Source organism: Strongylocentrotus purpuratus, unplaced genomic scaffold (assembly GCF_000002235.5).
Source record: "Strongylocentrotus purpuratus isolate Spur 01 unplaced genomic scaffold, Spur_5.0 spur5_scaffold_20, whole genome shotgun sequence".
In the NCBI taxonomy this organism is placed as follows: Eukaryota; Metazoa; Echinodermata; class Echinoidea; order Camarodonta; family Strongylocentrotidae; genus Strongylocentrotus; species Strongylocentrotus purpuratus.
The window spans coordinates 15830143-15847354 of record NW_022145606.1 but is presented as its reverse complement, the minus strand read 5'-3'; the positions used below and the strand labels follow the sequence as shown (position 1 = coordinate 15847354).

At 40.7% G+C, this 17212-nt stretch overlaps 1 protein-coding gene across 1 annotated transcript in view; it reads right to left on the bottom strand.

Moving 5' to 3' along the window:
• The window catches only part of LOC105443455, a 45558-nt gene that overhangs the window by 25705 nt on the left and 2641 nt on the right, over positions 1–17212 (bottom strand). The window contains exons 3-4 of the mRNA XM_030993703.1: positions 11239–11404; positions 4092–4219 (exon numbers count right to left, since the gene is read on the bottom strand). Of these exons, the coding sequence (XP_030849563.1) occupies positions 4092–4219; positions 11239–11404 (294 nt within the window). The remainder of the gene's footprint in view (positions 1–4091; positions 4220–11238; positions 11405–17212) is intronic.

The following is a 17212-nucleotide window of genomic DNA, read 5'->3' as shown; positions in this document are numbered from 1 at the left end:
GATGTGGAGGTGGAAGTTGCTTAATTCTCCCGTAGTTTTGCCATTAAGTAAAAAACAGAAATTATCTAGCATATTTCTAAGAAATTTGACTATATATTGCACACAGACGAGTACGGTAACCCGACACATGCTCCGCCGACGATTGCTCCGCCGACATTTACTCCGTAAAACGCGACATTTGCTCCGCGACATTTGCTCCGCCGACAATTGCTCCGCCGTCATTTGCTCCGCCGACATTTGCTCCGCCGACATTTGCTCCGCCGACATTTGCTCCGCCGACAATTGCTCCGCCGACAATTGCTCCGCCGACATTTGCTCCGCCGACAATTGCTCCGCAAAACGCGACAATTGCTCCGGTGACAAATGCTCCTCAAACGACAGTTGCTCCGCCGACATTTGCTCCGCCTGAAGCGACACTTGCTCCGGTGACATTTGCTCCGCCGACAATTGCTCCGCCGACATTTGCTCCGCGACATTTGCTCCGCCGACAATTGCTCCGCCGACATTTGCTCCGCCGACAATAATTGCTCCGCCGACATTTGCTCCGCTCAAAAAGTGCCCCGTAAAATACAAAAGCTACTACGACAATAATTGTTGCTCCTCCCCAAAAGTACCCCGTAAAAGACAATGCTCCGCCGACAATAAAATTGCTCTCTGATCCAAAAGTGCGGCCTCGTGGAAGACATGAATGCTGCTCTGATTATTAGTGCAATTAATGCTCAGCCGTTTTTTGCTTTTCCCCATAATGTTTGATTTAAAAAAAAAAAATCAAGTTGTAGCTCCTAATGCAAGTTCTCCGGCGAAAGATAATTACTCCGCTCAAAATCTGTTTCATGTATTACTCATTAGCTGATCCAAAGCTCAAGGCTAACTTTCTCTCTCTCTCTCTCTTGCTCCTCCTTTTCCTTTTCACACCCTTTTCTTGTCTTCTTAGCTCTTTTCTTTCCTCTCATGCTTTTAGTCTTCTTTCATTGTCATCACTTCTTCTCTTCTCCCCCTCTCGAGTTCTATTTCTCTCGTGAAATTGTAACGTAATGTAGTACATGTAGTACATTCTTGTTTAGAATAGTATTTTTATTATCTAGTCCGTTTTCTATAGGTTTCTTTCCTTCAGTTAAGCGCTTTACTAAATATATATATATTAGTGTGTAAAACACCCCGTCTCATTCGAGTACTTTGTTTTCACTGACTTTAAGGGACTCACGGAACCACCGGAAGAAGAGCAATTGGCTTATCATGAAGAACTAACATCAAACTGCAACTAAATGATTTGTATAAATGGGAATAAGCAGAAAGGCTGCCATCTAATTTTTCCGTCTGAATGGGTTCTCTTCTTTACGTATAAGTGCCCTTCAAAGCTTATTTTGATCCCTCCCCTGTTGTTCTCTAGAACTTCCATGATGACCAGTACATTGTATAATGCGTTACTTGCAGATGGTTTACCTAGTAAAATGCATGTGCTTGCTTGCATTGAGGTCAGGTCTTACATATTGATGAGCTGTTTGAAATTAACTAGGAGGTATGCGCGTATTGGGGAATGTGGCTTGCTGCTCTACTTTTTTTTAAAAACTTCCCACGACATGTAATGAGTGTTTAGTGTACATTATATGGGACGTACAGTGATAGATGGAAAGTTATTTCAGTATATTCGAAATAACTTTTAGGTAACTCCTTTTTCCTCCCACATTCATTCATTTCATTTCATCTACATTATCTCATGAAATGCATTCAGAAAATGAAGAAAAAAAGAAACGAAAATAACCCGTGAAAAAAAATATATTGTCGGCGAAGCATTTGTCGTAGTATTAGTAGCATTTGTATTTGATGGGACACTTGTTGGGCGGAGCAAATGTCACCGGAGCAAGTGTCGCTTCATGCGGAGCAAATGTCGTCGGAGCAAATGTCGTCGAAGCAAATGTCACCGGAGCAAGTGCCGCTTCATGCGGAGCAAATGTAGGAGGGGCAATAATTGTCGGCGGAGCATCTGTCGGCGGAGCAATTTTCGCTTCATGTGGAGCAAATGTCGGAGGAGCAATTGTCGGCGGAGCAAATGTCGGCGGAGCAACTGTCGGCGGAGCAACTGTCGTTTGAGGAGCATTTGTCACCGGAGCAATTGTCGCGTTTTGCGGAGCAATTGTCGGTGGAGCAATTGTCGGCGGAGCAAATGTCGGCGGAGCAATTGTCGGCGGAGCATCTGTCGGCGGAGCAATTGTCGGCGGAGCAAATGTCGGCGGAGCAAATGTCGGCGGAGCAAGTGTCGGCGGAGCAGTTGACGTCGGAGCAAATGTCGCGGAGTAATTGTCGCGTTTTGCGGAGTAAATGTCGGCGGAGCAATCGTCGGCGGAGTATGTGTCATGGGACCACGAGTACGCGTTACAGCTTCTCTCACCAACAATGGCACAACAAAGAAATTAGGATGTAAGGTGTCATGTATACATCCTCTGTAACTGTTTTTAATCAGCTGATCGTGTATCTGCCTTTAATGGGCCCTCATCCATCATCCAAAATCGAGGTTTCCTTCACGCTATCTATATATTTCTGTTGCCATGCTGAAGTATAATATGTTTTCTTGTACGGTAAATTATTTTGAAATAGAAATTGCCTTCAAGATATATGTACGGTGCCATGTCAAAAGAAAACAAATATCTGCTCTCTGGTAATTCATCTGATTTGATTTTGTAGCTCCAGCGCAGCGTTTTTCAACCGGGCTGCCACAAGAGAATGTTAGTTACATTTGGAAAACGATGATTTTGTGAGAAAAAAAATATCAGTAATGGTTAGAGTATGTAATTACATAAGCAAATACAATTTTGAAAATAACAAACTGTCTTTCTTCCTCGCTCGTTGACAAAATGTTGACAGCAAGGCGCCCGAATAGGCCTATATCTTTTATGTCGAGATTACATTGTTACCACACTCATTACATTTAAAATCATGATAAATAAGGGCAACGAGAGGCCCGAATATTCTCATATTCGTGTATCAAGGTCATGACCGAATATTTCACTTTGTATTCATGTACAATTCGGCGGCAAGGTGCCCGCATACAGTACTTTAAATCGTTTCTAGTGTCTTGATTACAAACTAATTTTTTACCAGTTTAAAAATGTCTTCCCCTTTGTTATTCTTGAATGTGCCCATACGTGCGTACATAGCACTTGGTGAGTGCCGGAGTCATGCAAAATAAATTGTGTGTGAGGACTTTAAGATTTGGGAGAAACTTTTCATTTCTTCACAGGGTACCGTGACTAACAAAAAGTTGAAATAACGCTGCTCCAGTGAAATGTATTTCTATGCATTTTGAGAAGCGCTGGACAATTACCTAAAACTTACATCTTGCGTAGAAATCAGCAACCGCACTGGCGTTTCAAAAATTATAATTAAAGGGAAATGTGAAGGAGTGAGGAAGATAAAGGGTATAGTATATAGATATAGTATTTGGACGAATATGGGTTCATACATGTGATTTTATGAGCTCGTAGTCATCTCTCAATGTGTCAGATCGTATTTTGCCATTGAATCCTTATTGTCAATGGGGGTAGTTGTCCTCGGGGATAATTGTCCTCGGAGTAGTAGTCCTAGGGGTAGTTGTCCTCGGGTATAATTGTCCTCGGGGGTAGTAGTCCTAGGGGGTAGTTGTCCTCGGGGGGTAATTGTCCTCGGGGGGTAATTGTCCTCGAGGGGTAGTTGTCCTCGGGGGTAATTGGCCTCGGGGGGTAATTGTCTTGGGGGTAGTTGTCCTCGGGGGGTGATTCTCCGGGGGGGGGGGTAATTTTCCGGGGGGTAATTGTCCTCGGGGGGGGGGGAATTCTCTTGGGGTAATTGTCCTTGGGGGTAGTTTTCCGGGGGTGAATTTTCCAGAGGGTAATTGCCCAGGGGGTAATTGTCCTAGAACCGCTTAGGAGGGATTTTATGTCCAAATCTGGCCAAAAGTTGTCATTATACAGGGAGAAAACAAGCCGCATGCGCAGATCATCAAAATGACGTCATTGTGTCGCAGTTCACCATGTCGACGTGACAATCGAAAAGGTCATAAAGTCGACTCATGTGCAACGGGTATTATGTGAAACACAATTAACTATGTATCTTACTGGTGTTATCAGCACATTCCTCAGTGACCATCCCTCCTGCATGGAAGCTTCCTACAACCTGATGGTTAGTAGCGCCTAGTGTTGCCTTGACAACTTCCTGGACAAAGCGTGTTGACCAGACAAGATACCTTTCAAGATGAAATAATCATAATTTTGAAATTAGATGTGTTGCGGTCTGTTAGATATTTCAGCGGAGTGTGGAGCAAGTAATTCCTGGTTCGAATCCCTGTCACGGAACAAATATTTCTTATACCCCATTCACAGTGGTTTTGAAATTTGTAGCGGCGTTGTAGCGGAGCGGCGACACCGCCATAACACCGCTACAAATGCATTCACAGTAGAAAAGTTATCCCTCTGCAGCAGCGGGATAAATATCATGTACCCATTCACGCTGCAGCGGGTGATTTTTATTACCTCCGTAACAAACACGTGTATGCATGGCTCATGACCCGCGAGTGACCCCGATATGACCGGAAATACTTCAGCGCGTAAACATGTCAAGTTGCTTTTTATATCCTCGATCATATTACTTTTTAAAAAACCAGCATTTTTATTGCTTCCAGTCAGAATATTTTAATTTTTTGAAGTGTGAAATATTTTTATTTGGATAATTATAATATCTACATAATAATAAAATCAATTTGAATCCACTGGTTACTTTATTTCTATTTCACTTTATGTTCCCCATTGCTGGAGAAAAGAGGTCAGTGATAGGTAAGTAAACAAATCACACGTGTTTGTCGCGGTGTTATAGCGGAGAGCCTTCACACTGAGTAAACACCGCGACAGCAGCGGGACTGTCCCGCTGCTGTAGCTAGGCGAACCTAGCGATAGTTTGTCGCGGCGTTATCGCGAGGCGGTGTTATCCCGCGATAGTTAATAACGGGTCCGAGCCTTTACACTGAAGACAACACCGCGACAGCAGCGGGACAGTCCCGCTGCTGTCGCGGTGTTTGAGGCCACTGTGAATGGGGTATTATACCCCATTCACAGTGGTTTTGAAATTTGTAGCGGCGTTGTAGCGGAGCGGCGACACCGCCATAACACCGCTACAAATGCATTCACAGTAGAAAAGTTATCCCGCTGCAGCAGCGGGATAAATATCATGTACCCATTCACGCTGCAGCGGGTGATTTTTATTACCTCCGTAACAAACACGTGTATGCATGGCTCATGACCCGCGAGTGACCCCGATATGACCGGAAATACTTGCTTGAAATTGCGCGGTAAACATGTCAAGTTGCTTTTTGTATCCTCGATCATATTACTTTTTAAAAAACTAGCATTTTTATTGCTTCCAGTCAGAATATTTTAATTTTTTGAAGTGTGAAATATTTTTATTTGGATAATTATAATACCTACATAATAATAAAATCAATTTGAATCCACTGGTTACTTTATTTCTATTTCACTTTATGTTCCCCATTGCTGTAGAAAAGAGGTCAGTGATAGGTAAGTAAACAAATCACACGTGTTTGTCGCGGTGTTATAGCGGAGAGCCTTCACACTGAGTAAACACCGCGACAGCAGCGGGACTGTCCCGCTGCTGTAGCTAGGCGTCCCTAGCGATAGTTTGTGTCGGCGTTATCGCTAGGCGGTGTTATCCCGCGATAGTTTATAACGGGTCCGAGCCTTCACACTGAAGACAACACCGCGACAGCAGCGGGACAGTCCCGCTGCTGTCGCGGTGTTTGAGGCCACTGTGAATGGGGTATTAGTCTCCTACATGTATCAACACTACAATTTGTATAGAAGCCAAGATTTAATTCTATTATGTGGATTTTCTGAAGCCAAGTGATTTTTCAAACATGCCGATTCCTGATGTTTGCTGCATCAAGTTCACTAGCACGAAGATATGTGAACGGGTGTTTCCATTTACTGTACCACTTCTTTCTGACCTACCTGACACACTCTGACCCCTATTTTCCTATTAATTTTCTACACAGAGGCATTTTCTTGAGACAATATCTGTGATTTGCTTTTATTGCTAGTGAATATTCATGACATGCAAATTAGAGCGCGGTCATCTTTTCGTCGCGCGAAAAATAGGACCAACTGGGCTTATCGCGGGAAAGTCTGAACAGCTGGCTAGGCTATGACTATCCGCCGAGGAATGCCTGCACTTTAGGCTGCCACGCCAGTCATTGTTTGTAATTAGCCCCAGTAATTTGCTGAGCAAAATGCTGTCTAGCATAGGCAGATCCAGAGGGGGGGGGGGGGCACAACCGGTCGTTCCGCCCCGCCCCCCCCCCCTCTCAGCCACCCAGCCGATAATGCACTCGTCAATTGATATCCAAACCCCTGGGTACGTATGGGTACGATGGCTGGGACTTTGCTTCCTTGTGGCCGGGGAGTTTACCCTTTTTTCGCCCGGTTGTATTGGGCGTATGCCGGAACTTGTTAAAGCCGGGATTTGGGGGCCGGGAGTTGAGCCGGGTTTAGCAATAGAGTCACATCACAAATTAAAAAATCACGCACAGAAAACACACATTTCTCTTCAATAAATTCACTTCATGTAATAAAACCAACATAATATCATCCTTCAAATGAACTTAGTCTACGGAAAAATCATGAAAAGATACATTTTAAGTATACATTTTTTGAGATATTAGCTAGCACAGAAAAATATCGAAATTTGTGTGTGGTCGGAATAGGAAGCCCAATTTAATAATCGGGGACCGTTTGACATCGCTACTTCAAGCTTGAGCCGGTCTTGCTGCTCTTTGCCCGGCTAGTGGGGGTCGGGACTTGGCCGGGACTTGGCCTTAGTTTGGCGCTCATTGCCCAGGTAGCTGGCGTCGCACAGTGGGCCAGGGAGGAACCAAAGTGCGCCCAAACTCATTTTTTGTGATTTTTTTTTCTTCATTTGTTTTCTCGCCCAGTTGAAAGGTAATACATTGAGGAATACCTCAGTAAAATATTTAATTCCGGTATGCACAATGAGGGTACAAATTTACTCCTTCAAACAGCAAAATCCTACATATTCCAAATTTTAGTGCAAAAGTGACTTATTTTTATAAATCATTCAATTTAACATGAAGTTCTTAAGTTATTGATATGAAATTGCTCTCACATATTCCTGATAGTTCATTTCGTTGCATGAATGGGTTAAAATTAATAGAAATACAATCTTCATGATATATTACAGGGGCGGATCTAGCTTTTTGCTAAGGGGGGAGGGGGTTGACCAAAATAATGACGATGCGGAGCATCGTCCACGAGCCGCGAAGCGGCGAGCCGATTTTTTTTTGGGGGTTTATTTGAACCCCGTAAGTGATGTTTTCCTGGCATCTATTAACACAATGGAGACCATAAAAAGCAGTGCATGATAACGTCTTTTTAAATCAAGTAACAGTTAAATACACAGTTATATCCAGAGTTATCATGTGTTTGGTTAAGTTACCAGATGAGTTGAATATCTTCTCACAATATTTGCACTTGAAAGGGTTTCTCTCCAGCGTGCGTTCTTTTTTCTTTCTTTTTTTTTCTTTTTTTCCCCTTTTTTTTTCGTTTGTCTTTTTGGGCCGCCCAAGGGGGGGGGGGGGGTTTAACCCCCCCCCTAACCCCCCCCCCCCCCCCCCCCGTAGATCCGCGCCTGTATTATAGGGTAATTCACTGAAAAATGGACTAATTATCCATGTTTTTTTATAAATCCAGCGGAAATGTTTAGATTTCCGCGGAGTTCCGCTTAAATTTTAATACCACCATTTTCTCCGATATCTAAGCCTTAAGTTGATACCAAATTTGGCTGCCTTATCTTAATTGCCAATCGTTATGTTAGAGCCGATTTCCCTTGCCACATTGCCCCACAAAATGCGTGTTTTCGGGGTCCGCGGCTGAATTATGAAGGATTCGCGGTCATAAATCACGGCGCGTGGGGGCGCGTGACACTTGTTCTGACACCTTGGAGCAAAATAAACACATTTTTCGGGGCAATGTTGCAAGGAAAACGGCTCTAACATAATAACGGGCAGAATCGGGCAGCCAAATCTGGTTAAAGCTTAGACATTAAAGGAAATGTAGGTAATAAAATGTAAGCGGAAATCCCTGGAAATCCAAACATTTTCCCTGGATTTATAAAAAACAAATCCCCCAAAATTATTTTTGGTGCACTTTGGTTCCTGATCCCTGGCCTACTGTGCGTCGGGACTTAGCCGGGGTTTGGCACACAAATATTCGCCCGTTTTTCCGGGACTTGCCCGGGACATGGACTGGGGGGGGGGGGGGGGTTAACATTTCAAAAATGCACCTCATGTGCAAGTCCCGGCCATCCCCGTGGACCCAGGGGCCGGGTTATTGACACGTGCATAAATTCATTTTAAGGCACTGGGCCGTGCCCGGCAGTGCCTTAAAAGGACGTCACATTACCTTAAAGGATGTCACACGTGGCGGTCCACGTTCTCGTCGTGTACATCTAAAAGTCCCTATTATTTGTTAACATAAACTCAGGGGAAGGGCCGAAGGGGGGCCTCGCGTGTCAGTGAATGAACTGACCTTCATTCCTTCCTCTGTCCATGTCTTTGGTTACTAGGCAACATATTCTGCACTAGTTTACAATAACCAGCCTATCATAATGTTCAATTTATTTGTGGCTGTTTTCACCTCTTGAAATAAAGGCTCATCGTGATTCAGATATTCAACAATTATTTATGAAATGATTGTGACATTGTGAAATTCTACCCAAACTCGTTATTTCTCATTATCAAACAAAATTTTGCTCAGCTAATTGCAAACAATGACTGGCGTGGCAGCCTAAAGTGCAAGCATTCCTCGGGGAATAGTCATAGCAAGCTGTTCAGAAGTTCCCGCGCTAAGCCCGGCCCGGCCCCCCCCCCCCCACTCAGTGTTATTTAGGGTACGCATATGCTCGTTCCCTCTTTTTGAAAGCATGCCCCTATCTGAGGACTGCCAACATTTCCGACCCCCCCCCCCCCTTTCGCGGGCTTTTCGCGGGCTTTTCCTGCCTTGGAGACCCCCCTAAATCAGGAAAAATGCTCAATGTACCCCCCTAAATTCGGAATAATTTCTCAGGAGTCCAAAGAGATGAAAGAAAAAAAGAAAAAACACCCCCTTTTTAAAGAAATCTCCGGATGAAAAGTCAAATACACGCCTTTTTTTACAATTCTCGGGCCGGACTTCGTCGCACGAAAAGTACCCCTTTACCGGACATTTTGGCAACACGCAAGCGGTCATTCCGAGTGGGGGGCCGGGAAGCCCAGTTGGTCGTATTTTTCGCGCGACGAAAAGATGACTGCGCACCAATTTGCATAATGTCATGAATATTCACTCGCAAAAAAGCCGACCACAGAAACTGTCTCATGAAATGTCTTCTGTATAGAAAATGAATGAGAAAAAGGGGGGGGGGGGTCAGATTGTGTCAGGTAGGTCAGAAAGAAGAGGTACAGTAAATGGAAACACCCTATGTGAACGTGGATAACCAGAGGTCCTATTCAGTGAAGGATCGATTGACATGACATAGTTCACAGGAGTGGATGGAAGCTTACCTATAGATTTCGTGTAAAGGTTTGTGGAAGTCTACTCTACATCTTCTGGGCCCCGTAACACAAAGGTATGTAATATTGAATTTACAATTTAGAAACAATTGTTCTGATGGGTTTATAGTCAGCCTTTGAACAATATGTGCATTCAACCATGATTTGGTTGGCCATTGCCATCTAATAATTATGATAATAATAATAATTTGGTTTATCCAGGGAAGCCTCACCAGATTAATGTCTTGCCAAAAGACGCCAGTAGGGATTTTTCAATTTGCACGTTCACTAGTGGACTGCGGCGTATGCGGTCACTTTTGAAGCAGTGCGCATGCGCATCGACGAGCTCATCGTTCGTAGCAGAATTCTCGAACGCGTACGCCCTTGTTTTGCCGTCGTTCGCAAACTGTGACGGTGTTCGTAAGCAATCTTTTGTAGACACGAAACATCACATTGAAGTCACAAAAGTGGTGGAAGCGTGAATTCTCTTAAATTAACATATTTCCGTGTCTGTAATTTCCCTTAAATCAAAATTGTTCCAGAATAATTCATGAAATGAACACATTTTATTTGTGCATCGCCAATCTGTTGCAGCATAATTTTCGAGATCAGTCCCATGCACCGAATTTGGTGTGTTGGATCTTTAGCTTTTCGATCGAATTTCGCGCTCAATAAGCAGAATAATTCATAAAATGAACACATTTTATTTGTGCATCGCCAATCTGTTGCAGCATATTTTTTTAGAACAGTCACATGCACCGAATTTGGTGTTGGATCTATAGCTATTCGATCGAAGTTCGCGCTCACTAAGCGACCGTCGTAGTTGTGTAAAATCGAAAAGGTAACGAACAACAGTCAGTGTGCCTCGTCAACCCTGCTTAAAAGTGACTGCATACGTCGCAGTCCACTTATGAACGTGCAAATCGCAAAGTCCCTAGTGCCGGGATTGAAACCCTCAACTCTAGCTTGGATAGTCAAGTGAATGATGAACTACTATATGCTACGAAACCTTCATTTTGCGATTGATTCCAACTGTTTGTGTTATGGGGCCCATATAACCCCAACCAATGGACATTTATGTCTCAACTTATAACTAATAGGGACTTTTAGATCGAGTGGACGAGAACACGACGAACGCCGACTGATCATGCGTGTCAACGTACTTAACTGCCCATGTTGACTACAATTAGAAATCTTTTAGATTGCACTCGACGATATACATGCATGCAGGAAGTAACACTATGAACATCACGGACAAAGAAAGAGGACAAAATATACAGTTCCTCATTCTACCCTCAACAAAAGAACATCCCTTCACTGCTATTATGTAAATATGTGTAGAACAGGCTGGTGAATATGCATGTGACACCTGTTCTACACATTTGTACATAATAGCAGGAAAGGGATGTTCCTTTGTCTACCTGAGGAACTGTATATTTTATGCGCACGCGGCATATACCTTGAGCATGTAAAGGCGCTATATAAATATCAATATGTATGTATGCATGTATATGTACTAGATTTAGGAAAATCAAGGTTGACGCATTCTCGATCGCCGACTGAGACGACGTAACGCATGCGCAGTGCCTTAAAATGACGTCACACGTTGCAGTCAAAGCTGTCGACGTGCAAATCTAAAAGTCCCTAATATTTACCCTTTGACGGGGTCCACCAAGATTGCAGTAGGTTGTAGAAATTTCTCATAAACAAATATTTTCTGTACCGAGCTACCGTCGAGATTGGCATATGCGATAGCCTGATCATTATACATCGTCCAGTAGATCTTCCCGTTCACCAGATCGAGGGCGATAGCACGAGGGGCTGAAAATGAATTAAAGCAAAAGATCAGTACATAATAATAATAATATAGGTTTTCCCGGTCAATTTCGTAAAAGCAGCAATCAATTTCATTAACGTGTATTCATGTTCGAGCAAATTTTCTCCACTCGTCGCTCGATCCCCTGTTTCATTTTTAAACTTGTTGCATTCAATTTCGTTTCACCGAATTTTCTAAACATGCACATTCAAATAGGCCAGTTTCTTGATGTATTCACAGACCTTTAAATCGCATTACGTAATCGGAGGGTCGGTCAAACAAAGAATTCGCGGTGCATAGCAGCCTACACTGTGTGCATACAATACATGTGTTCGCTTTATGTTCGAGGTGTGATTGTATGTTTGCTTTTGCTATTTTGAGAGAGAGCAGAAAAAGGAAGCAGTTTCAAACTTGAATAATAAATATCCTTGAGATGTGATTTTGTTCTTCATACATTTGAGTTTTAGGCAAGAATAATAGAAAAGCATTGGTGTTTAACGGAACGTGCATATATAGCGATTCACATCTTGCAGCCAAACCTGTTCGGTCAGGTCCCCGGTACGCGTCTTATTTTTTCGTACCACGGCGAGGCCAGATTGAGCTCGCGAGGGAAACCTGCGCATGCGCACTCGCGAAGGAAACCAGCGCATGCGCACGTGGAATCCGGTAGGGTGGCTAATAGGGTGATAGTAATTATACAAATCAATCTTTCATCCACTCATCGTTAGCTCAATCGGTAAAGACAGCGTGATACTAATCAAACTTTGAAGTTGACGTGAGGGTTCGAATCTCAGTTTATTTAGTTTTTTGCCTTTATAAATAGTGAGGCAAAGCAATAAATAATCAAAGTCCAATTGTTTGTGACCTCTTTGAAAGCTTTCCTAGCTTGTTCTGTATGAAAATGAGTTCATACTGGAATCTGGGCTCGCTGTGGTACGAAAAAATAAGACGCCCCCGGTACAGGCAGCGCACGATACCCCCTCAAAAAAGAAGACAAACGGAGGTCGATGACACATGCTTGAAAGCCAGCGATGAAACAGAAGGCGAAGAACTAAATTATCAGTTAGCCGATATCTGTAATTTTCATTCAATTTTGCATTTACCTTAGCTAGAAACTGAATACAAATTTGGACGTAGAAATGAAAGAAGTGATGAACTATTTTCCACCCGTTCGCACACACAGTCACCTCTGCTTGCAGAAGAACGTGCGCGCGCGTACCACGTGTACGATTCACAATTTCATAATGAAAACAAATTTACGTATCAAAAAATGTTTATGAAACACCTCGATACGAACTATTTCAAGGCGGCCGAGAAACAACTATTAACGAGAAGCATGCACAGTGACCACAGAATCAATATTAACAGTAGGCTTGCGGTGCACAATGTGAGAGAGAGGGAGGATTGAGGAGTCCTGAAAAGGACTCTTGGTAATCTTTCTTGAGGGTTTGTAGTCCTGAAAGGGACTGTTGGTATAGTCTTGGAAAAAAACTGTTGGTTATCTTTCTTAGTTTATAGTTCTAAGGGGAACTAGACTTTAATTCGTCACTTTCACGAATTAGGTGATACGTATGCTATTTTTTATCATAAAAGTGTGCCAATGATGATCTAATGATAATTTTCATAAATACCATACTGACGATATTGATGATGATGATGTTTTTGTTTTAAATGATGATTTTTTTAATTTTTTTTTGAATGATATTTTATTTCCTTCCTCATAAATTCACATTAAAAGAAATTATCACAATAAGTCATAATAAAACAAGATCTTCGATACAAAACACTTCATGAATTACATCAATCAATGAACAATAAACATAGGAAAATCTCAAATTATACATGATTGTATATACATTTTTCTTTCATATAACAATTTATAATCGAAACAACAATAGAGGAAGGTATAAAGTTATTTGTTATATTTGTTTTACTGATATTTTATTTCCTTCCTCATAAATTCACATTACAAGAAATTATCACAATAAGTCATATAAAACAAGATCTTCGATACAAGGCACTTCATGAATTACATCAATCAATGAACAATGAACATAGGAAAATCTCAAATTATACATGATTGTACATATCAAAATAACAATAGAGGAAGGTATAAAGTTTACATAGTCCCACCCAATCACACCCCCGCACACCCTCAACTCGTACCGAACAAATTCATGACACCCCCACCACCCCCTCTAGCACACCCACACTTCACACCCTTTCACACCAAACACACACACTGCATGCAACCTGTTCCGGCTTATCCACCTGTACCCGATAACCAAAAAAAAAACATCCATTAAAGTAAAAATGCATCGATTTGTTCCCATTTCTGTAAGTGCGTCCCTAGTTTTCCCTTTTTGAAGGCTATTTTATATTCCTCGTCTCTGTAATCTTTCAGCATATGTATTACTTTCTGCACGGATGGCAGAGTTCCCTTTTTTCTGGAAATAAAAATTATATACTTTACTAGAAATATAATACAATTTATTACGAATATTCTAGCAGTATTGCCAGATATTCCCATGAAAATGGGTTTCCAATCATCACTGTGAACTTCGATTAAATGCAACTTTTGAATTACCTCTTGCCATAATCGTTTAACTATATGACAATCTAAAAATAAATGTTGATATGTCTCTACTTCTAGTCTACAAAAGGAACAAAAATGGTCAGACTCAAAAACAAATTTGAAAAGCTCTCTTTTCGTATATACAGCCCCTTGTAATTGTTTGTATTGAAACTCTCTTTGTTTATTACATAACATTGCACATTTCACCCGTGTGAATGTTTCTTTCAATTCCCTCATTCCAAGATCATATTCACAGTAACCGTCTGTAACATGTAATGTGTAATCTTTTTTGAAATTCTTCAATGAAGTAATCATATAACCGCCTAGACTTTATGTCACATAGTTTCTGTAAACGACCAAATATCATCAATTCTATTTCAAAATTTTCAGTATCCACTTCCATAAAATCACTTTGTATCCATTCTAATCTGATTGCTGAAAAGATCTTTTGAATTCTAAGCAAGCTTTCAGTTGCAAAACCCAAATTATAAAAGTGTAAGATTGGTTTTAAATGACCTCTGACGATTATATCTGATGCTTGAAATATACCTTTCTGAAATAATTCGACATCAAAAAATGTTTTATTGCTGAGACATATGCACTTATTATTAAAATAAGCGGATTATTCTTATTTTCTCCAAAATGTCTGCACTTATCTAATTCTTGCCATGCTTTCAACATGTCTTTATAAAACAATGGTATACCATTCAAGTCCATTTTATTTATATCATAATTACACAGAAATATAATTCGACCACCCAGTGATCTGAAAAAGTGGTCAAAGGTCACTTTCCAACCTGAATACTTTTCTCCATATAGCAACAGTTTGACCCACATTATTCTCTGAGTCTTGACAAATACCTTGAAATTCGTTACTCTGAGTCCCCCAACGCAGTAATCTTGGTATAATATTTTCCGTTTTATTCTGTCTCTTCCTCCCCAAATAAAATTAAAAGAAATCTTTTCGATTTCTTCAAAAATGCTCTGTGGGACTGTCATAAGAGACGATACATAATTTAGTTTTGAAAATACATACATTGTCAACAATTTAATTTTGCCAAACATCGTTAAATCTCGTTGCTTCCACCAACCGATTAGTCTTTTGATTTTGCTCAAAATTTCCTTATAGTTCAAATCATCTTTTATTTTGGAATAACGTGCGAAATATACCCCTAGGATTTTTATATGTTGTACCCAATGTCCGAACAGAGGTAAACCCGGCCTATCCTTTTCCTCTCCCAACCACATGAAATTTGTTTTATCCATATTTAGCTTCAATCCACTTAATTTTTCAAAGTTTTTGAAAACTTTCTTCACTCTATTAATTGAATCCATATATTTTAAAAACAATGTAATATCATCTGCATACAACACTTGTTTTATTTCTTTACTCCCGAATCTTATTCCTTCAATCCTCCCATCTTTCCTAATATAACGAGATAATAATTCGATAACTATTACAAATAAATATGGAGATAAAGGGTCACCTTGTCTTACTCCTCTTTTAACTTCAAAATATCCTGTTGAGTGTCCCCCGTTCATCACGCAACTGCTAACATTATTGTAAAGGATTTTAATCCAAGAACACAAAACTCTACCAAACCCAAAATGTTCTAAAGCTTTAAATAAAAGTTTATGGGAAATGCAGTCGCGGAATGCCTTTTCAAAATCTACGGCAATTAAAAAGCCTACTGGCTGATACAAGGATTGGAAGAATAAATCATCAATTAAACGAACCGCTTCCCCAATATTCCGATCTTTAACATATCCCACCTGATCGTAATGAATAATATCCTCCAATACCTCCTTTACCCTTGTAGCCAATACTTTTGACAATATTTTGTAATCTACATTTAAGAGAGTAATTGGCCTATAGTTTTTCATGTGCAAAGGGTCTTTGCTTTCTTTCTCAATTAGTGTAATTATCCCCTGTCTCTGTGAGTTGGATAACATTTTTGTTTCAAAACCTTCATTAAAAGCCTCCACTATTATTTTCCCTAAAAGTGGCCAGAACGTGAAATAAAACTCGGCCGTGAATCCGTCATTGCCTGGTGATTTGTTCCATTTCATTTCCTTTACTGCTTGATAGCATTCTTCCAATGTTATCTGGCCTTCACAATACTCTTTATTTTCTTTACTTAATTTGGGTAATTCATTAAAGAACATATTTTCAATATCCTCTGTACTTTCGCCATTTTTACATGCATATAAATTCTCGTAAAACTTCCTGATAATCTTCAAAATTCCTTTGCGATCCCGCACAGCTTCCTTATCTTCATTATATATTTCCTTAATCACACTTTTCCTTTTATTTGACTTCAGTAATTGTTCAAAAAATTGCGAATTTCTTTCTCCTTCTTCAGACCATTCTGCCCTTGAACGGACTTTTAAACCTTGACGTGAATAGTCGAAAAGCTTCTCTAATTCCATTTTTTTCAAATCAGTTTCGTCCTGAATACTTTTATGAAAATTGAACGTCAATCGATATTCTAAGTCTTTAATTTCTTTTTCCAATTTTTCAATGTGGGCTCTTTTGAGTTTTGCTTTTTCACGGGAAAATTTCATTATATATTCTCTTAACTTCATTTTCATAAATTCCCAAAATTTAATTTTACTCATTATTTGAATCCGCCAAGTTTCTTCTATTTCAGAAATCTTTATTTTTACCCCATCTACAAAATCTTATTCATTACATAGACTACTATTGAACTTCCAATACGATTTCCCATATACAAAACTATCGACTAAATTATTAAATTCTACTCTAACTCTAGTCCAGATTCTGGCCTATTTAATTTTGATCTCCACCACACCAACACTACCTCTCCCTACTTACTTGCTACCAGCCGATGATGGCGTGATCATTAAATTAGGACGCCAGGCTGGGCTTGTGAGCATAATTATGAGTTTGTTGATAACGCCACCTTCGACGGCTTGAAGGGAAATTATAAAGGACCGTGCAGATTCTGGACTACTCTAACTCCCGCATGATCAGGTGTAATAGAAGGCATAATTTCAGACTTTCTTACCGCCTTGTCTACTTTCGAGGAAATGAAGATATAATCCAATCTACTCTGAACTAATGGCTGCTTCTGTCTGAAAGTGAATCCTTTCTTATTAGGATGACGCTTACGCCACACATCAATTAAATCAAGCTTATCAAGAAAGTCTAATAATGAGTCCCATATTGCTCCGATTGTCTCATTTTCGCTCGCGTGAACATTGCCAGCACAAACCA